The 27,072-nt window shown below is 43.9% G+C and overlaps 1 protein-coding gene across 2 annotated transcripts in view; it reads left to right on the top strand.

The window, feature by feature from the left end:
- The first annotated feature begins 6,803 nt into the window (after positions 1-6,803).
- Positions 6,804-27,072, top strand: part of LOC142244087 (carbonic anhydrase 13-like) — a 45,750-nt gene continuing 25,481 nt past the window's right edge. For both annotated transcript variants that reach the window (XM_075316283.1, XM_075316282.1), the window contains exons 1-2: positions 6,804-7,021; positions 17,925-18,122. In XM_075316283.1, coding sequence (XP_075172398.1) covers positions 6,991-7,021; positions 17,925-18,122 — 229 coding nt within the window. In that variant the 5' untranslated portion in view covers positions 6,804-6,990. The remainder of the gene's footprint in view (positions 7,022-17,924; positions 18,123-27,072) is intronic.

Here is a 27,072-nt window from a genome sequence, read left to right as displayed (position 1 = left end):
TTACCTGATATTTACCTTAGTTACCAAGCGCAGCATCGCTTCCACGCGTCGCTTCTGGATGGGGGCTGGTGACTGGTCGTTGGTGAGATCTGCCTGATTGACAGTTCACCAGCAACCATGTAGCGACGCACCAGCGATCCTGACCAGGTCAGATCGCTGGTGGGATCGCTGGAACGTCGCTAAAGTGTGACGGTACCCTAACAAGAAGTGATTTATATGGGTTTTTGATTGAATACATTCAGAGACCACTTTATAGTTTTTCTGATAAGAGATTATCTCCTTGTGAGTAAATAAGTGTAACTAACAAGCTAATCTTACCAACGTCTGATTCACATAGGACACCATTCATAGTTCTACCTAAATCCATTTCAGTCCAGTAGACTCAATACTCGTAGTCACTGGATTGCCCAGAAAAATGGAATTTTAACAACCACGTATTTATTTTTTTATCGTGTACTGTATGAATTTTTATTAAATAATATTGGTTCACAAGCAAAGGAGCAGTAATCCTGATGAATTTGCTTACTACCAGTTATGTGTATCAGTCTTAAGCAACCAAATTGTATTCATTACACTTATTTTTTGTCATAAATAATTTACTTTTTATAAAAAAAAAAAAAAAAAGCTTTAAAAACAAAGGCAGTAAGCCCCATCGATACTCATTTGTACGCAAATGTCACATGGCAGGATCTGAAAGCTCCCATTGTGTGCCATATTAAATCCCTGACCCCGCCATAGTTTCAGAATGTTCATATTCACATGATTCAAGTATAAAGAAAAGTATAAGAGAAGAGTATAAAGAAAAAATACTGTGTATAATTCAGCACATCACAGAGGGGGCTAAATAGGAAACAATACTAGGGGGATTTATAAATGTATTTAATATCAGATTTTAGTAGTAATTGCTAGTGGTATACTGCTAATGGCGACAGAGTTAGGGGCCCGTGACTTGAGGGGGGCCCAGTGTGAGCACTGGCAGTGGCCCCACTACCCACCCATTCAACTGTATCAGTATCCAGGAAGCCAGTACGGCTGAAAGCAATGATAAAAGATGGAGCGCTGCACTTATGCCCCTTCCTCTATCATACTTCCTGAACGGCTGACGTCTCAGCGCACCAGATGCGATGATGTAGGAGATGTTCGTGTTGCCGCCATTCCTACTGAGTTTTATACTGTTTTATGTGTATTATGGCAAGCATGTTTCATATGAGGATGCGGTTTCCTGATGCAGCATATTTGAGACTGTGTAACCATCGGCGCCGCCTAGTGCTAAGGCCAGGCAAGGTCAATCGTAAGTGTATTGTGCTGTAATAACTATGTATGTGGTAATGTAAAGTGTAATCTGTTACGTGCTATAAACATTTTAGCATTGAATGGTAAAGTGTATTAGGGAGGTAAGCTTTAGGGAAGAACATAGGTTGTAATAGAAGTAGCAGAGTGAAGAATGTTAAGTTATATATAGTGTAAGGTAAAGTATAGGAATATTATGTAGATAGTCTTTGTTACTAATGGATATAGCAGTATCAGATACTTCCTGGTTACAGAGGGAGGTGAGAGCAAAGGTGGGAGGAGTGATAGATGGCCAGAGGGTTGGTTGTAGAGACATGCCTGTGAGACCGCTTTTCTGCAGAGGGGTTCCTGGAGCGAGGACTGGACCTTGTAACTTGGGTCCACTGGGGAACCTGTAGGTATCCTCCAAGGGTCCGGAGCCTACAGCTCACCTCAGGACAGGCTTAGAAGGGTCCAGGGACTAGACGGTCATCCAGAGAGAGAGTTCTTCGGGATGGGCCTAAGGAACTTGAGAGACTCGAAACTGTACGAGGCAGGGAGAGGACCACGGGTAGCCGTGGAAAGAAGAACAGGGGGAAGAAGAGGCATATGTCTGGGAGCTGGAGGACTAGATCCCAGTCAGCGGGATAGGCCAGACGGAGTACCCCGGGAAACAGCAGCATCAGAACTGAATAAGTGTGGCTATGTCTGTCATGAAGGTGGAAAAATTAATAAACTATTTAACGTTATTTTGCCAAGAGTTCTTCAGTGCCTTGTGCCTGTCTACTTGTTCTGTCCCCACTTAAAGGCGATGGAAGGTGCGTAGTTGTGAGAGGTTGTGAGAATCTTACCTTCGTTTTTCCTATAGGTGGGGCAGACAGGACCAGAGCGCTCCAGAGTGAAACATGCACATGCTGAGATGAAACAATGGTGGTTTACTTTCTCCAAAGGTTAGGACATGCACAGTGCAGTAATCCAAGTACTTGGCATTGTAATTCTCCTGCGATGCTTGCCTCTGAAGCTACTACGTGGTCAGAAGACTTTGCTCCTAGTAGCTCAAATAAGGGATGTTGTTCTCACAAGCTCTGGTTTGGAATGCACACACCAGGATGTGATGCAAGAGGGTCATCAGACACTCCCATGGGCTGGACAAAAGAAACAGAGGAGCCGAAAGGTCTGACCAGTAGATGGCAGCAGAGACAAGCATGAAAAACATTAAATAACAGTTTTAACTAAGACAAATAGAAACAGCTCACTACTATATCCAAGATGGTGACCAGCTGTGGGATGGTGTACGCTGCTATGAAGAGTAAAGTAGATGTGCACTTCTGTTTGTTAAATTGACCACTTCTCCAGAATGTATTGCGCAATTGTACCGCCCCACTCTCAGCAGCCGAGCTGCTCGGATCCGGACCTTCTGTGGGTGGCTCGATGGTCTCTGGACCCGAGGGTCTCGCGGTCACTTCGATCAAAAAGAGGGGTTATATTGGTGGGTATAGGATGTATATGTACGGTCTGAGCCGTGTTAAGTTCATGACACCACCCACGGTATGTGGTGAGGTTGGACACCACCACTGCAGTTACGGGGCACCCGGGGGAGATGTTATGCAGCAAGTTGTTAACTCCTCTATGGGCAGAGATGGTGGCCCCAGGACCCGTTGGGGTTTTGGTGCAGGGAGATGGGCGACCGCAGGGTGCTGGTGATGGTGGTTGGTGCCCGCAGCCGGCTGCGTTCTGGTCCCCCCACCCGACTGGTGGTCTCTGTCTTTCTCCTGCACCTTTGTAAGATGGTGGACTGCCTGTGCTTGCAACTTCAGGAGTCCGCTCCCGGCTGGATGCGGCCCAAAGAGCCCTTGCCCATAGACGCTGGCCCGTGGGATCTCTGAGCCCTGGCAGTGGCCTTCTATCCCCCTTGGTGGGCTGTTGTCTTCTAATAGGGACTTTGGGTGGGACAGGACCTCGAGTCCTGGCCTCAATCAGTAAATTAACCGGTTCCAGTCACTTCTGGTCCCGGCTTCAGGGTCCGAGTATCCCCCTGTGTGCTCCAGTTTCCGAGTCGGTTCCCCGGGTCGGTACCGGCGGGCCACTACCCTGTCCCGGTCCACCTCTGTTCCACCGAGCCATCTTCCCGGCTCCTGCAGACGGAGACCGCCGTCTGCCTCCTAGCCACTGACACCAGGGCTCCTACCCTGGCGCCATTCAATTTGGGGTATTCGCCTCTGCTGGAGCTGCACCCAGCTCCAGCCCACACTCCTCTCCAACTTGAACTCTAACACTGTACTGACTACTTTCCCCGCCCTGGGCTGTCTAGACTCCTTGGTGGGCGTCTTCCAACCGCCTGGTTCCGCCCCCCTGGTGTGTCCATCTAGCCCTGAGGGGGTGACTAGGGTTTTAAAGGTCGGCTGATGTCACCTGTGAGGGAAAGGTGTAATGCAGGGGCCTATTTGTGACTACCTGGCCCGGCCAGGGCATCACACAATTGTTGGGGGTCTGAAGACCTGGACCCAGGGGCATAACGACTGACTGCCACCAGGCCTGTGCGAGAGGAAGGCTCATCTATTTCAGATGGATGTGAGTCAGAGAATGCACATGCAGTCAAAATGCATTGCGACACAAAGACCGTAATACACACCGTTGGCCAATAAGATCCCGTCAACTGACATTGGCGTGTCGGTCAGAGGTGCATAGCAGTGACAACATAAGTTGCCCATATATTAACAACATCTGAACTAACAGAAGAGGAGATGGGGTAGAGGGTCACAGAAAATCTGGGCCCAGCATATACCTCTAAACAACACCAAGGACAAAGAATGGTGATAGGTAGTGACTCAGGAACAACTATAAGCCTATATAAAAAGAGTGAGTCAAAAATCCACCAAAGTTGAATGCAAAGTATAATTTATTAGACAGATATTATATTATACAACAACAAATGGGTGCTCAGAGAGAAATCCAAGATAAAGGGGACACCATAAAAACAGGACACACATATATCGATGGGGTGGATATAAAGTGCACATGCAAATAGCAGCAACAGAGTATAGCAGCAGGATATAATAAATACTATAATAAAGATATTACCAGCCCACCGCTGAAAGTAAAGTGCACAGGAGAGGTAAAAATCAGCCAAAGAGCAAAAAAATGCATCATGTGGCTGGAAGCTTACCCATAGTTCCCTATGTGTCCTGCGATATGAGTCCCTCCAAGACCCCTACGCGCGTTTCGCGTGGGCTTCTTCCGGGGGTCGTGTAGTTGGTGTGTTTAGTGGAGTTTAAATAGTCCCAATACCGCACCCATTTGTTGTTGTATAATATGTGTCTAATAAATTATACTTTGCATTCAACTTAGGTGGATTTTTGACTCACTCTTTTTATATAAGTTGCCCATAGCAGGCAAGCTGATGTTAGTTGATGGCCTCTGCGCCGGCAACAGATGAGGACACTGCATGTTGTGGGAGTGGGAAAAGGTGGACAGAATTTTTTATTTTTTAAGCTAGAGAACAGTAGCAGAATGAGGGACATATACCTGGAAGAGGTCCAGGAGGAGGGACATATATCACAGGAAAGAGCACAGGATAGGGGGAATATATACAAGGAAGTGGCCCAAGAAAGAGGGACATATATAACATGATGGAGGACATATATACCAGGAAGTGGCCCAGTGTGGGGGACATAAATACCAGGAAGGGGCCCAGGATCAGAGACATATATAACTGGAAAGGGCCCAGGATGGGGAGCTTATAAAATGTGGCTGGGCTCAAGACAGGTGACATTATTATATAATGGAGGGGGGCAACAAGTATGTCTTTATAGGATTTAGAATGTTAAAAGAGCCCATATATCTGACCAACATGCAGGGTGCGGGCCCAGGTCCAAACCTAAACACCAGGGCCCATGGGGCTCTAGTTATGTCACTGCCTGAACACCCACCAATCTGCAGACAATTCATGTGCCTGCTAAACATGAAAAATCAGAAAGAAAGTTTAGTTAGTTAAGGGGGCTTTACACGCTGCGACATCGCTAATGCGGAGTCGTTCGGGTCATGGAATTTGTGACGCACATCCGGCCGCATTAGCGATGTTGCTGCGTGTGACACCGATGAGCGATTTTGCATCGTTACAAAAACGTGCAAAATCGCTCATCGGTGACATGGGGGTCCATTCTTGATTATCGTTACTGCAGCAGTAACGATGTAGTTCGTCGCTCCTGCGGCAGCACACATCGCTATGTGTGACGCCGCAGGAACAAGGAACCTCTCCTTACCTGCCTCCCGGCCGCTATGAGGAAGGAAGGAGGTGGGCGGGATGTTCCGGCCACTCATCTCCGCCCCTCCGTTTCTATTGGGTGGCCGCTCAGTGAAGTCGCTGTGACGCCACACGGACCGCCCCCTTAGAAAAGGAGGCGGTTCGCCGGTCACAGCGACGTCGCCGGGCAGGTAAGTATGTGTGACGGGTCTGCGCGATGTTGTGCGGCACGGGCAGCGATTTGCCCGTGTCGCACAACAGATGGGGGCAGTACCCACGCTAGCGATATCGGGACCGATATCGCAGCATGTAAAGTAGCCTTTACTCTTTCAGTGGTTACCTAGTAGTAATTGGAGTTATCTCCAATTTCTGCTGTTAAAGCCAAGTGCTGGCTGTAAAACAGAATGTATGGAGTGGTTTAGCTTCTGAGCCTGTTCCATACACCCGCACCCGACATGCTCTGTATGAATACAGAGGATGTCTGTCGGGAAGAGGATAAAACGTTATTCCTTTTTTGTATTTTGCTAGGAGAAGGATGTTATTAATACCATGGATGGCAAGAAGAACAAACAAATCCATTTTGGAACAAATCAATCCAGACGTGTCACTCAAAGCAAGGATCACCAAGCTACAACTTGCCTACTTTGAATACATCGTACAAAGAGAGCAATCACTGGAGAAGGACATCATGGTCGTAAGAAAAGAAGGAACAAGGCGAAGAGGAAGACCAGCAATCTGATGGCTTGAGACAGTCAAGAAAATGGTGGAGTAGACCCTGGTGGACCCAGGAAATCTAGGATTTCACAAGATTGATCTTCCTACAGAGCGTTCATCCATTATTTCACCATTGGCTCAAGATTGAGCTGAAGGCCGTTAAAAAAAAACAAAACAAAACTCTTATTGATCGCTTGAGGTCCTACTTTTGCAGCAGTCTCATTCCTTTAAATGCAGTTTTCAGAATTCCATTTCTTTCTGACAAAATAACCTCATACAAAACTGATTTTAGAACTCTGCGTCATGTGAACATACCTCTGTATAGGCACATATTGAATCATATGAATCCTTGTGAGAATATTTTATGTTGCTGTAAGTAAAGACATGCGAGGTTGAATGAACCCAGTTAGTTATTTATAAAGTCCCTGTAATTTCTCCTTTTTTGATGTAATAATCCACTTGCCTCCTCTTATCTCTCGGTGATAATTGTATTGACATACAGTAAAAGCAGTGAGCAGGATCCAGAATCCCGATACGTATAAACAGTTGCTTCGGGTTAGGAATATTACCACTTTCTAAGCACCCTGCTGGAGAAAGGTCCTGCCTGCACGAGGAGCAAGTGTTACTTGCAGACATCTCTGACCTCTCCAGGGAGGAATTTAGTAAAGCAAATAGGATCAAGTGATTGAAGTTCACTGCTAGACTTTACCCCTGCTCTCCGAGAAGACGAAGAAGCTTTGTATAGTTACCCAGTAAACAGAAGTATGGATAACTGGGGTTATGCCGATCACAATGGTAAGCTTTAAGAAATGCATCTAAATGGAAAAATGTAATTTATTAGATTCTAACATTGTTACTAGATATTCATAGGATTGTTTATGATGGGCTCCATGCAAGTGGTCCTGATGGAAAGTGGCATCTACAAAAACAGTAGCTCTATTCATCATCATCAGTGTATGGTCTGAATCTTCATATATGATGAAAAAAAAACAAAAAGCCAGCACTAAATGTGCACTTCAGCACTAAACATTCCAAACTGTACTTATTATAAAAATTTTGAGATTTTTGGCAAAAAATTGCAATTTCTTGAGCTGCCTCGCCACGTCACGGCAAATCTCATTTGAGGCAGTCCTACACTAAAATATTTTTATAAAATGTGCCATACGGCCTCACATATGAATAGTAGAACTGCTCTTAGCAGCACTCACCTGGTCTATTTCAATCCCGTACCCATGACTGAGTCATGGCTGTGGGCGAGACAGGTCCAAGCAAATGCTGCATGAAGTAAATAGCCTGTGGACAAGGCTTGATGACTTAATGTGAACAGTCACCAACCGCCAAAATCTAGACAGATGGAATACAGCCCAAATTGGGGTGCATATATGATGAAGCATCTATAATTGGACCCTTCAGTATCCACATTTCTGTGCTAAATATCTTAATTCATTCATTTTGTTCAACGGACTTTGCTACCAGAGATGATTCATTTCCAAGAATCCAAGTCTGAAGTTCTAGACTCTCTGTTTCTCTACCTACGTACTTGACAGAGATTTTATTTGCCCCATTGTGGTAGTTCTCCTTTCAGAATCAGCTGTCCCATATAGGTATAGTGACGCCCTGGAATATATTCATTCCTATGAAGTGTGAGAATGTAAAATAATCCTTATAATGTAGTATCAAAAAGAAGAAAAAACATCTTCACTGTGTCCAGGTGTACATGATCTGATGCTGTCTTGAAGTCGAAGGTGGTCACACCAAATATTGTTGGGAATTAGATTTCTCTTTCATTCCTTCACTATGAATTTTTTTCTATAATAGAACATAAACTATTAAAACTTCTATTTTTCAAAGCATTCTTACTTTTCCACATTATTCATCACCTGCTTAAAACTTTTGCACAGTGCTATACACTACAGAGAAATTAAAGGTATCACAATCATAACCCTAGTCTACTAATTATATCATATATATGTCATATCTTATAGAACCTGCTTATAACAGAAGTTCTATAGTGAGTGTCCATATATGTTGATTGCTTGATTGATGGGTTATATGAATTAATAAGACATTATATCCTGGACCGGACATAGAAAGACTGGCCAAGGTAAAGCTTCCTTAACATCAGTGGTTGGATCTAATGTATCCACAATGCTGTTGATTTTGAGGGTACTGAGACAGCATAGCACGTAGTATCCCACTACTTCTAGGTTTTTTAGACAATTTGTAAAATTATGGTATTATATTAATTTCATTTCTCATTAAGTGTACACCATTCTTGAAAAAACCCCTTGAAAAAGTATTCATATACCGAGAACGTTTCCATATTTTTTTATATTACCTCCACAAACTTAAATTTATTTTATTAGGATTTTATGTCACATACCAACAATAAATAGCAAGTATTTGGGAAATATAACAGAAATTATAGTTTTCTGAATATTTTAAAAATATACATCTGAAAATTGTGACATGCATTTGTATTCATCCCCCTGAGTCAATACTTTGTAAGGCCACCTTTCTCTTAAATTACTTCTGCAAATGTTTTGGAGTATGTCTATACTAGCTTTGCACATTTAAAGACTAAAATTTTTGCAAAATAGTTCTAACTTAAGGCTGCTTTACACGCAACGACATCGCTAATGAGATGTCGTTGGGGTCACGGAATTCGTGACGCACATCCGTTCTCGTTAGCGACGTCATTGCGTGTGACACGTACGAGCGACCGCTAACGATCAAAAATACTCACCTTATCGTTGATTGTTGACATGCTGTCGATTTCCCAAATATCGTTGCTGTTGCAGGACGCAGGTTGTTCGTCGTTCTTGCGGCAGCACACATCGCTATGTGTGACACGGCAGGAACGAGGAACCTCACCTTACCTGCGGCCGCCCGCAATGAGAAAGGAAGGAGGAGGGCGGGATGTCCATCCCGCTCATCTCCACCCCTCCGCTTCTAATGGGCGGCCGCTTAGTGACGTCGCTGTGACGCCGAACAAACCTCCCCCTTAGAAAGGAGGTGGTTCGCCGGTCACAGCGACGTCGCTAGGCAGGTGTGACGGGTCCGAGCGATGTTGTGCGCCACGGGCAGCGATTTGCCCGTGACGCACAACCGACGGGGGTGGGTACGCTCGCTAGCGATCTCGCTAGCGAGATCGCAGCATGTAAAATGGCCTTTAATGAGACTGGATGGAGGCGTCTGTGAACAGCAACAGTCTTATGAAAGATTCCCATTCGATTTAGGTCTGGACTGTGATTGCGCCATTCACACACATGAATATGCTTTGATATAAACCCTCCATTGTAGTTTTGGTAGTATGTTTAGGGTCATTGTCCTCCTGGAGGATTAACCTACTCCCCAGTTTCAAGTCTTTTGCAGCCGCTAACAGATTTTCCTCCAGGATTGCCCTGTATTTAGCTAAATTCACCTTCCCATCAACTCTGACCAGCTTCCATGTTGCTCCTGAAGAAAAGTCTCCTCACAGCATGATGCTCCCACCACCATGTGTGATGGTGGGATCGGTGATTTCAGGGTGATTTGAAGTGTTAGCTATCCACCACACATTTCCACAAAAAGTTCTACTTTGGTCTCATCTGACCAAAGCACCTTCTTCCACATGCCATGTAGGGAAGACAACTATCATGTGGAAGAAGGTGCTCTGGTCAGATGAGGTCACAGTTGTTTAATGCCCCTAAATAATCTTGAGTGACCAACCACCTTCAGAAATCAACAAATTAGTACATTGAATCCACCTGTGTGTGTAAATTCTTCTCAGTATAATTACAGTTGTTCTGTGAAGGCCACAGAGATTTTGCTTGAGAATATTAGGTCAGGGACGTAGTTGTGGAGAGGAAAAAAACAGAGTTAGGTTTTATCATAGTAGCTTTGAACATCTCATGATGCACTGTTAAATTCATCATCCAAAAATCGAAGGAGTATGGTATAACTACAAACCTACCAAAACATGACCGTCCACCTAAAAGGACATACCAAGCAAGGAGTGCACATATTAGAGAAGCAGCCAAGAGGCTCATGGTCACTCTGAAGGAACTGCAGACATCCATAGCTCAAAAGGGAGAATCTGTCCACACAAATCTGACCTTTAGGAAAAAGGGACAAAAAGGTGACCACTTTTTAAAACAAGTCGAAATTGAGATTGCAGTGTGCAAGAAACCAAATCGGGGCCATATCGAGCATGTGGAAGAAGGTGATCGGGTCAGATGAGACCACAGAAGAACATTTTTGCTAAATGCAAAACTCTATCTGTAGCAGAAAACTAACACTGCACAGCACCCTAAAGAGACCATCCCCACAATTATACATGGTGGTGGCAGCATCATGCTGTGGGGATGCTTATTTTCAGTATGTACAAGGAGCTGGTCAGTTTTAATGGAAAGATAGATGGAGCTAAATACAGGACAAATCCTGGAGGAAAATCTGTTAGAGGCTGCAAAACACATGAGACTGAGGCTTAGTAGGTTGACCTCCCAGCAGGACAATGACCCTAAACATCCTGCCAGAGCTACAATGGATAGTTAGATCAAAGCATATTCATGTTTGTGAATGGCCCAGTCACAGTCAAGACCTAAATCCCAGTGATAATCTGTGACAAGACTTGAAAATTGCTGTTCACAGACTCCTCCATCCAATCCCACTGAGCTAGAGATATTTAGCAAAAACAAAAAAAAATGGGCAAAAATTTCAGCCTCTAGATGTGAAATGCTGGTATAGACATAACCACAAGATTTGCAGCAGCATTTCCAGCAAAAGGTGGTCCTACAATGAATTGATGCAGGGGGCTGAATACAAATGCATGTCCCAATTTTCAGACTTATATTTTTAAAATAGTTAGAAAATCCTATATTACTTTTTTTACAGTTCACAAATACTTACCATTTAGTCTTCTTATATCACATAACATCACAATAAAAAAATTAAGTTTGTGGGTGTAATGTGAAAAAAGTGGAAAAGTTTACGGGATATTAATACTTTTCAAGTTACTTTACATAACATATATAAAGTGAGCTATGGATAGGCAAATATGAATGTTAGCAATTTGATGAAAATATCAGTATATCAGCAATATTCTAGTTCTACCCACTTGGGGTTTAGTTATATTTGTCCTTAAAACATTAGTTGCACATAATCCATATGCATGAGTTATGCCGGCGTCACACGCTACGATATATCGGGCGATGTGACGGCGGGGTCATGTCGTTAGTGACACACATCCGGCATTGTTTGATATATCGTAGCGTGTGACAGCTACGAGCGATGATGAGCGAGCAAAAATACTCACCTTATCGTTGCTCGTTGACACGTCGCTCGTTTTCAAAAAGTCGTTTCTTCTTCTGTGCTCCAGTTGTTCATCGTTCCCGGGGCAGCACACATCGCTCCGTGTGACACCTCGGGAACGATGAACACAGCTTACCTGCGTCCTGCCAGCAATGCGGAAGGAAGGAGGTGGGCGGGATGTATACATCCCGCTCATCTCCGCCCCTCCTCTGCTATTGGCCGGCCGCTGTGTGATGTCGCTGTGACGCCAAAGGTCCCTCCCCCTTCAAGAAGAGGATGTACGCCGCCCACAGCAAGGTCGTCCGGGAGGTAAGTGCGTGTGACCGGGGGTTAATGACTTTGTGCACCACGGGCAACTAATTGCGACGGGGGCGGGTACGATCGCTCATGCGATCACACGATAGATCGTCCCGTGTGATGCCTGCATTACAGTCCAGCTTTATAAGGGATTGTTTATGGAGATAGACAATTGTGTAGTGATCAGCTAATATAAACCCCTAATATCTTAATATTGATATGATAGTATTGGAATGTCGCTTTTAATTATATAAGTCATAACACTATATAGCTGAGTTATATAATGTACAATTTCTGGATTTATTCCAATATCAATTGGTGTACCAGATGTAAAAAGGGAATAATCAGAATAATGTGGATGGATAGAGCTGTTCTACGAGGTTTTTTATAAGCACTTTATATTTATAATGTATTCAATTCACAAAACAGTTATAATTAAATATAACATATGCCACATACGTCTTCTCCACCTCGGTACTAGTTACTAACTATTCCTTTTCCTCTATATAAAAATAACTGTGCTATTTGGCCAGAATGGTTTATAGCTGCCGAGTATCTTCCTCCTGCTTGAAGCTGTCAGCTGTTAGTAGAGCAAGTAGTAGCAGAGCATGCCGAGTGCATCACATGAGCAGTCCATCAATGTTATCTGTGTGCCGTTATTAACAATTGTTATCAACACAGTCAGCGCTCTATCTTTGCCTTTCAAGAGCTACCAATAACAATTACTATCTGCGTTTATTGCCTTCTTGAACACTGTCCTTCAAAAGGATTAACAATATATCTGGGCTTAATATCAATGAGCGTTTCGCTAGTGTCTTTGGCTTCATCAGGTGGTGAATCAACCCACACACTCAGAGACAGCTAAAAATTATTTATAGTGTTTGCAGAGAGAATGTTTTGCACCTGCCTACTCAAAAAAGAGAGAAATAACACCTACAACACTGCAGCTGCACCCATGACTTACTGGTTCCTGTACAGACTACAATATCCCTAGCCACACAACTAATAACCACAACTTAGATCTGGCTCCCTGGAAAGCCATAGAGCTGTTTCTTGTTCTTCTAGAGGAACTAGAGGGGACGCTGCTACACACAGCTAAACAAAAGAAAAAAAGTGTACAGAACTAGACGTGGACCCAAGGTGACGAAAATTAAGGCCCGTGCACAAGGGGGGAAAAAAGAGAATAAATCAAAGTAAAGGAAACCTCCCACCAACCTAACCAAGGACTAAAGAAAGGCATTGGGAAGGTATATGAGCACACACAGAGCAGTAATGACTGGTCTCTGCTTAGCAGGAAAAATCCCTTAGTTGCAGTGCTGGAACTCCTTATCTGAAATCCCCCTAGAAATATAGTCATCAAAGAAGGCAGGATGAAGCAAGATAAGTATATATAGTAAAAAGCAAGAAGCAAGGTGAGTATAAATAGTCCCACCCAAGATGTGATAGGACAGAGACAAAATAGGAAAGTGAGAAACACCTGAGTAGCAGCAAAGCAAGGGAAGAAAAGCAAAGATAAGAGAACCATCAGCAGTTGGACTGAGACTGACCAAACTGCGGTTCATCACGGAAGGAAACTGACCACGCAGCAAAAGGTCACCAGATTAACACGCAGCAAGAGTCCTGAAACTAAGTCAAGACAGAGAAAAGCTGGAGAAAAAGACAAATAATGGGCAAAAATAGTTAATTATCATGTACATAAATATGGCAGGTTATTCTGAAAAGTTGTCTGAAATGACAGGTATGCTTTAAAGTCTTTAAATAATGTTACATACATTCAATATTTATTTATTTACTCACTTATATAATGCTATTAAGTCCACAGTGTTTTACAGATGTGATCATCACTGTCCCCATTGGAGCTCACAATCTAAGTTCCCGATCAGTATGTCTTTGTGGGAAACCCATGCAGAACATACAAACTCCTTGCAGATGTGATCCTTGGTGAGATTTGAATCAAGGACCCCAGTGCTGCAAGACTGCAGTGCTAACCACTGAGCCACCGTGCTGCCAATGTCATGACATTATATGTGCACAGTGTCATATATAAGCATGTTCCTGACTAGATATAACTAATGCAAGGTCTTACTCCATAGATAACATTTATTGTTTTCATCATTTTCTGTCTTACACATGATTATATTATATTACATTGCACTTTCAAGTGATAATTGAAAAATCAATAAAAAAAAGAACTGTGATTTTGCACGTCCACATATCGGGGCACCTGGCCGGATCACAGTGCCCAGACTGCTCCTGCAGCTCCTGACTTGTACTCACAGGCATATATGGGGCTATAGGTTCAGGTCAGGAGACCAGCAGGTGATCAGGAGATTGCGGTCCATGTGTGGATTGTGAAATGTGCACGTGTGAAGCTTTTCTTACTATTTCACATACTTTGGTTATCTTCAATGCTAGAGTGATAATCCAGTGCTCTTACGTCAATGAGGTGACATGAACAGGTCAGACTATAGGATAGAGATACCATTCTATGTGTTGTAATAGACAGATAGAGAATGCAATAAAATATATAAAAAAACAGAATGACCATGAGATGGTGTCAAAGTATGTTTTTAGGGGGGGGGGGTCTAAATAAGATGATTTGGAAAACCCAGTGTTCAACTAAACAAAAGATGTGTATATCACTGTTCATTTCATCATTGTCTTTGTTGTATTCTTAGGACGTACAGTTGATCTGTGCTCATTTAGGACCTTTTTACATAAATGATCATTAAAGGGGAGGTTCACTACTATGCAATAGTGGCCACATCCTTGTAAAACCGATAGGGAAGGCTTTTTCTAAATACCTTCTTCAGCCAATTCTGCCTCTAAGTGGCGCTATTGCGGTTCGCTCATCCCCATAAAGTGAGCCCCGGGCTTCGTGACCTCTGAGATTCGGTCATGTCACGTCAACTTCCAGTTGACCTAACATCACCAAGCCCCATGCTTCCTCAGTGACTAGGCTGTCGGTAGTGTTTCGCCACTCGTCACAGCTCAGCATCACAGAGTAGCATTGCTTCTGCTTGTGGCACTCTGCAGCAAAGGAGAGTGCGTGCGACATGCTGCTCTGTGACACTGGGCTATGATAAGCGGTGAAACTTCGCCCACAGTCGAGTCATTCAGGAAGACTGAGATGACTGAGGCCGGGCTCAGTGATGTCAGGTCAACTGGAACTTGACATGACATCACCATATCGCAGAGGTCACAGAGTTCGGAGGTCACTTCATGGAGATGAGCGAAGCACAATGTCGCGGGTGGAGGAGGGGACGCTGCGCTCTCCCACTGCTCGGGTCCGGCTGCTGCTGCTGCTCGGTGGTGGCTCGAGCGGTGTGCCGGATCCCGGGGACTCGAGCGGCGCTCCTCGCCCATGAGTGAAAGGGGGGTTTTGGTTTTGGGGATTGATTGTCCGTGACGCCACCCACGGTTGTGGTGATTTAGGTGACACCACCGCTGCTCTGAACGGGGATCCCGGGAGCGGTGACAGGGAGCAGCTGAGTTGTTAGTTCTCCACTCCGTGGGTAGGGGGTTGGTTGTCCCGGGGCCCGGTGGTGGGGTAGGGATGGGTGATGGCAGGCAGGTTGATGGGCCTGGCGAGGTGCAGGGTCGAAGGGGTAGCGCTGTGCCGCACGGCACGGTGGTACTTACTCAGCCTGAGACGATGACACAGTTCTCGGTAAAACACACGGCTGGAAAGATGGGTCCGACGGATGGCTGCTGTTGCTTTTTCCCCGGCAGGTTGACGGTGACTGCCTTTCCCTGCACCTAAGTACTTCTGACGGTTCCAATGGGTTCCCACCGGTAACCCGCTCCCTGGCTTGGATATGGGCCGGAGGAGCCCACTTTTGCCCGCAGGCGCTGGCCCTGAGAAACTGTTGCCTTGGCGGTGGCGGTGTCTCTCTCACTGGGTTGGACTGTTGCCTTCTGTCAGGACTTGACTGTTTGGAAACCCAGGAGGTCCCCTTCACTAACGGATTCAGCAAATTCACGGCGACTCCTAGCCTTGCCGGGGTCCGAAAAGCCCCTGCCAATGGTGCTGGCTTCTCCTTGTGTACCGGTCCGGTACCGCCGGGCCACCGCCCGTCCACGGTCCTTACGGCAACTCCGATAGGCCACTCCTGCAGACGGTCACCACCGTCTGCCAACCTTGCTGTCTCGCCCGGGCCACACACCCGGACGCTGTCAGTCAGTTGCTCTACTACCACACTTTTCCTCCTTCCTCTTTCACTGTCAAAACTGATCTCCTCACTCCTTCACTTCCCTAGCTTAACTGAACTTCCTTTTCCTGCCTCCAGGACTGTGAACTCCTCGGTGGGTGGGACCAACCACCTGGCCCACCCCCTGGTGTGGACATCAGCCCCTGGAGGAAGGCAACAAGGGTTTTGTGTCTGGCTTAGATGTGCCTAACCGGGGTGTAGGGTGTGGTGGTGTAATTACCTGTGGCCCCTGGCTTGTCCAGGGCGTCACAACAATAGCGCCGCTCAGAGGCAGAATTGGCTGAACAAGGTATTTAGGAAAAGCCTTCCCTATCAGTTTTACAGGGATGTGGCCACTATTGCAAAAGCCTTCCCTATCAGTTTTAAAGGGGTGTGGCCACTAATGCAGAGTAGCGAACCACCCCTTTAAACCCATCCGCTGTACATGTACTGTATTATGCATGTCAAATGCGGGTATATGTGACTGGCTCAGGAGCTGAGCCCGCTACATACATAGCAGGTACCACTGTGTTACAAAGCTGGCGTATGTGTAAAACAGCACTGAGCTGGCTCCTGTAGCTGCAGGGTAACCCCTTAAATGCTACTGTCAATCAATAAAAAAAAGTTTAAATCACCAACTTTTTCCCAGTGAAAAATATAGAAATAAAAAAATTAGGAAGCAAATATAGGACTTATTCACATTTTGAGTTTTTGCCTGGGTTTTTTTCCACTGAAAAAAAGTGTCCTGGCAAAGTGAATAAGATTTTTGAAATTTCATTCAGATGCTGCTTATTTTTTCCTTGCAAATTTGAACTTTGTGTTTTTCAGATCTGTGAGCAATTTTGCAGCATTTTTCACCCATTCAAATAAATAGGACAAAAATCCAAGTAACAATGCATCGAAAACGCTCGTATTTTATGCAGCACTTTTCCTGCCAATTGATTTTTGCAGCAGAACAATCTTCAGAAAATACTAAACGTGTGCAAAAACCCATTTATTTTTATTGCATCTGCAAAAGTCTGATATATTAAAATATAAAATGTATTAACTCATAATGCAAAAAAAAATTATAATGTGAGAATTGTAGGGTTTTCACACAAAAAGTAATATAAAGCAATCAAAATATAATTTATAACCCTAAGGGATGTCAATATAAATTTCAGCTTGCCATAAAGAAGACAATCACCCCATACTATATAGGCGGAAAAAGAGTTAAGGCCACTTTACATGCAAAAACATCGCTAACGAGATGTCGTTGGGGTCACGGAACTCGTGACGCACATCCGGCCTCGTAAGTGACGTTGTTGCATGTGAAACGTACGAACGACCGCTAACGATCAAAATTACTCACCTAATCGTTGATTGTTGACACATCGTTCTAATCTCAAATATCGTTGCTGCTTTTGGACGCAGGTTGTTCGACGTTCCTGCGGCAGCACACATCGCTACGTGTGACACCCCAGGAACGACGAACAACACCTTAACTGCGTCCTCCGGCAATGAGGTGGGTGTGTCTTTCCTTCGGCTGTTCTCCGCCCCTCCGCTTCTATTGGACGCCTGCCGTGTGATGTCGCTGTGACGCCACACGAACCGCCCCCTTAGAAAAGAGGTTGTTCACCGGCCACAGCGACGTCGCTAGGAAGGTAAGTATGTGTGACGGGGACTAACGATATTGTGCGCCACGGGCAGCGATTTGCCTGTGACGCACCAACGACGGGGGCGGGTGCGATCGGCAGTGACATCGCTAGCGATATCGCTGTGTGTAAAGTGGCCTTTATAGTCTCAAAAAATGGCACCACAAAAGAAAAAAAAAGAACCCTAAAATATGAAGAAATTATTCTCAATGTCAGTGCATCATTTCTATGCAGGATTGAATAGGTTTATTTGTAAATTAATATTTTTTTTCTATTTAAATCCAGGTCCTGAGGTTTGGCATGAAATGTTTCCTCTTGCCACTGGAGAGCGTCAGTCGCCGATTGATATCATCACTAATGCTGCTACCTATGATCCAAGTTTGCCACCCATCAACGTTGACTATGACCCGTCCACTGCAAAAGCTATTCTGAATAGCGGCCATACATTCAGTGTTGAATTTGATGATGAGCATGATAAATCAGGTTGTTTTTCCTTTTTTTCTCCTGTTATAGTTGTACTGTATACTAATAAATTACCGCTTCACGACTGTCATGTACATACACTATTGTTAGATACTCTAAGAAAAAGTGGCATGACACAGAACTCCTTAAAAAACCATTTTTATTGAAATAATTTTAAAATAGTTTACAACAAGGATCCTCAGTTTTATGAAAAGTGAATACCGCACACAATTTAAATCAATCAGATTAGTTCTAAGACAAAAGTGAATATGGTCAATTAACCCACTACATCAGGCATTGCTCTCAGCATACATATTGCAGCCACATGGTATGAACAGTGTATAGCCCTATTGCAATAACTATGCAGTTAAACCGGCCAAGTAGCCCAGCAATTACATATACGTATAAAGCAGTGAACATAAAAATTCCCAACAATTACAATATATACGGTGAAAACAAAGTTTTCAACCCTGTGGGGCTGATCTTACAGGAGTCAAGGTGCCAGGTATAAGGTTAGTCAAATCAACACATGCCAACATAGTCTATTGACCCTCCGACAACCCGTAAGGCAATGCTAGGTTAGAATAGATCCAATGGGGTAAACCATACTGACCAGTGAAAAGTGGCGGTATCACAGCAACTTGTCCCTACGCGCGTTTCACCTCTTCATCAGGGGACGTATACGTATACGTCCCCTGATGAAGAGGTGAAACGCGCGTAGGGACAAGTTGCTGTGATACCGCCACTTTTCACTGGTCAGTATGGTTTACCCCATTGGATCTATTCTAACCTAGCATTGCCTTACGGGTTGTCGGAGGGTCAATAGACTATGTTGGCATGTGTTGATTTGACTAACCTTATACCTGGCACCTTGACTCCTGTAAGATCAGCCCCACAGGGTTGAAAACTTTGTTTTCACCGTATATATTGTAATTGCTGGGAATTTTTATGTTCACTGCTTTATACGTATATGTAATTGCTGGGCTACTTGGCCGGTTTAACTGCATAGTTATTGCAATAGGGCTATACACTGTTCATACCATGTGGCTGCAATATGTATGCTGAGAGCAATGCCTGATGTAGTGGGTTAATTGACCATATTCACTTTTGTCTTAGAACTAATCTGATTGATTTAAATTGTGTGCGGTATTCACTTTTCATAAAACTGAGGATCCTTGTTGTAAACTATTTTAAAATTATTTCAATAAAAATGGTTTTTTAAGGAGTTCTGTGTCATGCCACTTTTTCTTAGAGTATCTAATTATCAGCATAGTGGCAATCAGCTATTATTGTGTAGGTCGGTGTTGTGATCTAATTCTAATACATACACTATTGTGTATAAATGTAACCCATGGAAGGCTATTACATGTTAACACCTTAAAGGGAATCTGTCAGCAGGTTTTTGCTACCTCATCTGAGAGCAGCATAATGTAGGCAAAGAGATTCTGAATCCAACGATGTATCACTTAGATTACTGGGTGCAGCAGTTCTAACACAATCTGAATTTTTAACATTAGTCATACAGCAGAGCTGAGAGAGCTGCTCCTGTCCATGCCAGGCTCTCTGTAGAGGTTGTACATTGATAGTGAGGTGTCAATCAAAGGAGGGGGCTTGCCGGACTCCCTTCACATGACAGCTAGACCTAGCAATGATAATGATTAAGTGATAAAGTCTTTACAACAGCCAGCAAGGAGCCTGATAAGAGAGGCATACTTTATTTTTGTTTGTTTTTTTAACTCCTACAGCATGCTGTCCTCAGATTACATAGCAAAAACCTGTTGGCAAATTCCCTTTAAGGACCAGGGAATTTTTCATTTTTTTCCTCACCTTCTTCAATGGCATCATTCATTTTACTATATGATGTGTTGAAAAACAGGAAAACATTCCAAGAGGGGTTTTTTTGTTTGTTTTTACGGCACTCATTATGTGTTAAAAAAATACCTGGAATATGATTGTAGGATTTAACCCTGCACAACAATGGGGGGTAAAATTCCTGACAAGCAACAAAGATGTGCTTCTTATTCCAGCATGCCCATCATTAAGACTGGCATATAAAATGCCTGACTCAATAAATCAGGCTGAGAAAAAGTAAAGAGTGGACCCAGCACCACAATCCAGTATATTAAAATATCAAAAATTTATTAGATATTAAAAAATCCAGTGGATGCAAAACTTGAGAGAACACGCATATGGCACCTTACGCGTTTCGGACAACAAGTAAAAACAAGTCCTTAATCACCTATGATTAACGACTTGTTTTTACTTGTTGTCCGAAACGCGTAAGGTGCCCTTATGTGTGCTATCTCAAATTTTGGATGTCTTGGATGTTTTAATATCTAATACATTTTTGATATTTTAATAAACTGGATTGTGGTGCTGGGTCCACTCTTCACTTTTTCTCAGCTATATACCACCATGGCCGGTCTGGAGGACCACGAGCACCTGCAAGTCCTGGAGCGCAGTTGCCTATGGTAAGCTGAAATTTCATTACCTTTTTTCTCAATAAATCAGGGTCTCTATGCTGAAATACTTCTACATACAGTTAGGTCCAGAAATATTTGGACAGTGACCTAATCTTTGTGATTTGTCCTCTGTATGCCATTACTTCTTATTTAAATAGAACAACTGAGATACAATTGAAGTGGAGACTTTCAGGTTTAGTTTGAAAGACTGAACAAAAATATCCTATGAGACATTTAGGAATTGGAACCATTTTTATACAAAGTCACCTCTATTCATGGGCTCAAAAGTAAGTGGACAAACTAACTTTACCAGAAATAAAATATTCATATTTATTACTTTGCTAACAAACCTTTGCAGTCAATGACTGCATAAAGCCCGGAGGCCATGGACTTCATCAAACGCTGGGTTTCCTCATTTGTGATGCTTTGCCGGCCTTTACTGCATCTGACTTCTGTTGTTCCTTGTTTGTGGGTCTTTTTAACCTTAAAGGGAACCTGTCAAGTGGAAAAATGCTATCAACCTGCAAATATGGGGTTAATCTGCAGATTACTAGTGCTTGGAACCTGCCTGGTACCTGCACTTCGAAACCCTCTGCCGGGAACTTTAATCTTCACGGCAACATTCGGGTTTCAGTCATTGGGGTGGTACCAGTGCGGGTTCAGTCACTGCCCTGTATATTAAGAGCAGTGGCTGTAACCATGCCCCCCACCCGCACTGACTGACAGCTTGCTCACCATTAAAGGAAGCTAAAAGAATTTGCAGAAATGGATGAGTAGGGCTTGGATGTGGTGTTTGATGAATACGGCAGAGTCAAAGGTTACACTGAGACAGCAGATTTGTTACACAGCGTAATGTCCTTTATTGTCATACAAAAAGCAGGTATGGGGTTGAATGAAATGGAAAAAAGATGATGAAATTGCTTTTGTCCACATTGAGTTTTAGGAAATGTGATCAGAAGAAGCAGCATATGGCCGATAAACACTATGGGAGTCTGGACAGCAGAGAAGTGACATCTGGTAAAGAGAGGTAGATCTGAGTCTCTTCGGCCTACAGGTGGTACTGGAAGCCATGGGATATTATAAGTTTTCCCTGAACAAAGGCATTGGTAGAGAAGAGTAGGGGTCCAAGGAAAGAGCCTTGGAACACCAACAGAGAGAGGGCAAGATGAAGAGGTAGTATGGGAATAAGAGATGCTAAATGTGTAGTTAGTGAGGTATGAGGAGGTCCAGGAGAGCGCAAGGTCTTTGATGCCAAGGGAAAAGAGGATCTGTAGTAGGAGGAAGTGATCGACTGTGTTAAAAGCAGCAGACAGGTCTACGAGCAGGAGTACAGGGTATTATCTGGTAGCTTTGGCGGTCAGTAAGTTGTTCGTAACTTTAGTTAGGGCAGTTTTGGTGAATAGGTATGGATGGAAGCTGGCTTGAAGATTGTCGAAGAGTGAGTTGAATAAGAGGTGGATGGAAAGTTCATTGCTGTTCAAGGCATTTTGAAGCTAAAGGGAGTAAAGATATGGGGCAATAGTTTGATGTAGAGTTTGGGTCAAGAGATGGCTTATTTTTAATAGATGTGATTGTTACATATTTGAAAGCATAAGGAAAGACACTACCGGTTAATAGATGGAAGAGATGGGATAGGGCAGTGTTAAACAGGATGGTAAGGGTTGGGAGGAGGTGGAATATGATAGGGTGATGCTCACAACTGGTGAAGTGTGATTTGAAGAGAAGATGAGTAAGCTTTTCCTCCATGATGGTGGAAAGGAAAGTTATGGGGAAGGGCATTAGTAAGTTATGTAGAGGGGCTGTAGCAGTTGCACATTAAAGCTTTGTCTCATGTGATCGATCTTATTTTTGAAATGTGCAGCAAAATTTTCTGCAGAAATGAGGTATCGTATTTTCTGGCGTATAAGACGACTGGGCATATAAGACGCCCCCAACTTTTCGAGTTAAAATATAGAGTTTGGGATATACCGTATATTATCGAGTATAAGCCGACCCGAGTAATGTGCCCATTGTTTAGTAATGTCCCCTGCAGTAATGTGCCCATTGTTTAGTAATGTGCCCTGCAATAATGAGCCCATTGTTTAGTAATGTGCCTAACCTTGTCCCCCCTTGTAGTAATGAGCCCTTTGTTTAGTATTGCCCTCCTACTGGTCCCCTTTTTGTCCCCTATTATGCCGTTGTTTACACTAATACACATTATTCTCACCTCTCCTCCATTCCTGCGGTGACCTCAGCTGCAACTTGTAGACCGCAAGGCACATAGACCCCTCCGTGATAGCGTCCGATGCATGGGGCTGCTGTGCTGTCTGCTATCATTGCTTTACTGCAGTTGAATGCTTTGCGGTGATGTAAAACATTCAACTGCAGTAAAACGCTGACAGCAGCGGCCCCGTGTATGGGATGCGATCATGGAGGAGTGCTTCTTGCGGACCGCAGGCCCATAGACCGCTCCATGATCATGTCCTGTACACGGGGCCACCACCACTGCTGTTAGCGCTTTACTGCAGTTGAATGCTTTACGGCACAGCAAAGCATTCAACTGCAGTAAAGCCATGATAGCAGCGGCGACAGCCCCGTGTACAGGACGCTATCGCGGAGGGATCTATGGGCCTGCAGTCTCCCAGAAGAAGCTAAAAGCACCGCGGGAACGGAGGACAAATGAGAATAATGTTTATTGTGTGTAAGAAGGGGACCGGAAGGAGGGCATTACTAAACAATGGGCTCATGCAGCACTGTGCACCGCCGTATAAGACGACACCCGGCGTATAAGACGACCCCCGACTTTTGAGAAGATTTTCAGGGGTTAAAAAGTTGTCTTATATGCCGGAAAATATGGTAGGTTGGAGGGGGCAATGGAGGAGGCATTTTAACTTGGCTGCTTCCATTCACAAGGGGATGCCAAACGTTACACTTGGCTAAAGGGGAAGGCAGAAAGAACAGCTGGAATGCGAAGTGACCTGACAGCATATAATGCTCCTGTGACATGTGTGATGCCCGGCACTTGCCAACCGTTTTTGTTTTGGGTTTCGTGGTGTTTTTTGTGTGTGATTCTTTTGGGGGTCTCTGCTTTTCTTGGTGAAGGGTCAATCCACCATGTACTGCAGTAAAGTATGTAAACAGATGAACAAGAAATATACGGTACTAGTATTTTGACCCCCATATAAGATGAGTGAAAAAAGAAAGAGCTATTCTGTCGAGTACAAAAAAGGAATTGTGAAGAATTCTCAAGGCAAAAATCTTACTGCTTTCTGCAAAAAGAAGATGTTGAATACCCGAAAAGCCGAAAGATGACAAGCAGAGTATGATAATCTCAGTCAACAGAGTACAAGGCAAGTGCTGAGAAGTGCAAGTGTGGATTAGGTCATACACTTATTTTGAGAGCTGGAAGACATGATTTGTGAATGTGTTGCTGAAAGGTATCACGAGTAGAGATGAGCGAACCGGTCGCGGTTCGGCTCGAGGTCGGTTCGCCGAACGGAGGTCCCGTTCGAGTTCGGTTCGTCGAACGTTCGACGAACCGAACTCGAACCAATAGGCTATAATGGGAGGCAATCACAAACACATAAAAATGCATGATAAATGTACACAAACAGTTAATAAACATTGCCATAACAGTTACCGGTCCCCGCGATCCCTCCTGCACTCTGTCTCCTGCCGCTATTCCATCTGATGATCGCTGAATCCTCCCGGTGACCAGCACTGCCAGCAGCGATGCAGGACCTATCGTGACGTCAAAATAGCCATGTGACCAGTCACGTGGCTATTATCTCATTGGCTACAGACTGGTCACATGACTATGACGCGTCATGTAGGACCTGCGAGTGCATCTCTCCGGTACACGGTGCACATTTGTGTATCGCCGTGTACCGGCGACTTGCTCTAGCACACGGTCGACTCCTCATTCCGTTAGGGACCGGCTGACACAGCCGGTCATTAACGGAGATCACCGTTGCCATAGCAACGCAGTTAGCGGTGACGTCACCGCTAACCGCGGCTCCGGGAGCACCGTTGCTATGGTAACGCGTCTGTCAGCGTTACCGCTGTTACCGCTAGCAGCACTGATCACTCACAGAGTGAAGGCTGCACGCTGCTTCTCGTGCAGCTTTCACGGAGTGAATGCTCCACGGGAAGCAGCGTCTTCCCCCATGCAGCAGTGATGTAGCAGAGCTGCATTTGTTGAACGAGAAAGACAGAAGAGCAGGATCGTGGAGGGCTGACAGGGGGTAATAAAGATGGAGTCACTAATGTGTCTGTGTATTTATTTCTATTAAAGTATTTTTTCTCTGTGTGGTGCCTTTTTTTTAACCCTTTATTGGAGATTCTTAATGGCCGGGTCAAACGTGCCTGACATTAAGAATCTCTGGCTTAATACTGGCTAGTAAAACAAAGCCAGTATTAACTCATGATTACCCAACAAGCCACCCGGCTCCAGGGCTTTTGGAAGAGTTGGATACAGCGCCAGATGATGGCGCTTCTATGAGAGCGCCATTTTCTGGGACGGCTGCGGACTTAAATTCGCAGCAGAGGCGCCCAGAAACCTCGGGCTAACCTGTGCTGCGGATTCCAATCCCCAGCTGCCTAGTTGTACCTGGCTGGACACAAAAATGGGGCGAAGCCCACGTCATTTGTTTTTTAATTATTTCATGAAATAAGTGAAATAATTAAAAAAAACGGGCTTCCCTATATTTTTGGTTCCCAGCCGGGTACAAATAGGCAACTGGGGGTTGGAGGCAGCCCGTGGCTGTCTGCTGTACCTGGTTAGCATACAAAAATATGGCGAAGCCCACGTCATTTTTTTGGTGGGCAAAACACTTCTGCATACAGTCCTGGATGGAGTATGCTGAGCCTTGTAGTTCTGCAGCTGCTGTCTGCTCTTCTCCATACAGACTGTATGCAGAAGTTTTTTGCCCCCTGAAAAAATTATCTGCTCAGAGGTAATCATAGATAAAATTAGTGAGTAACCTCGGCACTCTAAATCTCCCAGACTAAGTCAGTAAGTCACAACGGCTAGTAATGCAAAATCACTCTTTATTGGTCCGTATTAAGAATTTTTTTTTTTTCATAAGCATAAATGTTTTTGTCCAAAACAAGTTACAAATGACGTTTCGGCCTGAGCCTTCGTCAGATTGGACTTATCTGCATGTAATCATGAAAAATGACAATAATCAGTATCACATAAGAGTGAGAGAACAATAACATAAACTCGAACAATGTAGAGGTACAATTGGGATGCAGCAAAAAAATTGCAACTCAGCAAGAAATGAAACACATGATACAAATGTCATAATACAGTACAATGACAATATAGTAATGACAAATATGGGGTCAGAGTAGGCTTAGACAGCTCTGGTACGAAAGAGATGTCAATCATAAAGTAACATGTGCAGTAGGTGTAGAGCTACACTATGCATGGCAGAGCTAATGGGTAGACCGACCATAGAAAAAGAACGGAGAAAAAGTGGAGAAAAGGTGGAGAAAAAATGGAGAAAAAGTGGAGAAAAAGTGGAGAAAAAGTGGAGAAAAAATGGAGAAAAAGTGGAGAAAAAATGGAGAAAAAGTGGACAAAAAGTGGAGAAAAAGTGGAGAAAAAATGTAGAAAAAGTGGAGAAAAGGTGGAGAAAAAGTGGAGAAGAAGTGGAGAAGAAGTGGAGAAAAAGTGGAGAAAAAGTGGAGAAAAAGTGGAGAAAAAGTGGAGAAAAAGTGGCGAAAAAATGGAGAAAAAGTGGAGAAAAAGTGGAGAAAAAGTGGAGAAAAAGTGGAGAAAAAATGTAGAAAAAGTGTAGAAAAAATGGAGAAAAAGTGGAGAAAAAGTGGAGAAAAAGTGGAGAAGAAGTGGAGAAGAAGTGGAGAAAAAGTGGAGAAAAAATGGAATAAAAGTGGAGAAAAGGTGGAGAAAAAGTGGAGAAGAAGTGGAGAAGAAGTGGAGAGGTCGAGAAAAAGTGGAGAAGAAGTGGAGAAGAAGTGGAGAAAAAGTGGAGAAGAAGTGGAGAAAAAGTGGAGAAAAAGTGGAGAAAAAATGTAGAAAAAGTGGAGAAGAAGTGGAGAAGACGTGGAGAAGAAGTGGAGAAAAAGTGGAGAAAAAGTGGAGAAAAAGTGGAGAAAAAATGTAGAAAAAGTGGAGAAAAAGTGGAGAAAAAATGGAGAAAAAGTGGAGAAAAAGTGGAGAAAAAGTGGAGAAAAGGTGGAGAAAAAGTGGAGAAAAGGTGGAGAAAAAGTGGAGAAGAAGTGGAGAAAAAGTGGAGAAAAAGTGGAGAAAAAGTGTAGAAAAAGTGGAGAAAAGGTGGAGAAAAAGTGGAGAAGAAGTGGAGAAAAAGTGGAGAAAAAGTGGAGAAAAAGTGGAGAAAAAGTGGAGAAAAATGGAGAAAAAGTGGAGAAAAAGTGGAGAAAAAGTGGAGAAAAAGTGGAGAAAAAATGGAGAAAAAGTGGAGAAAAAGTGGAGAAGAAGTGGAGAAGTGGAAAAAAAGTGGAGAAGTGAAGAAAAAGTGGAGAAAAAGTGGAGAAAAAGTGGA

This window comes from Anomaloglossus baeobatrachus, chromosome 6 (assembly GCF_048569485.1).
Source record: "Anomaloglossus baeobatrachus isolate aAnoBae1 chromosome 6, aAnoBae1.hap1, whole genome shotgun sequence".
NCBI classification, from domain to species: Eukaryota; Metazoa; Chordata; class Amphibia; order Anura; family Aromobatidae; genus Anomaloglossus; species Anomaloglossus baeobatrachus.
Note: the sequence above shows the minus strand (reverse complement) of the source record. Positions and strands in the feature narration are given on the sequence as shown.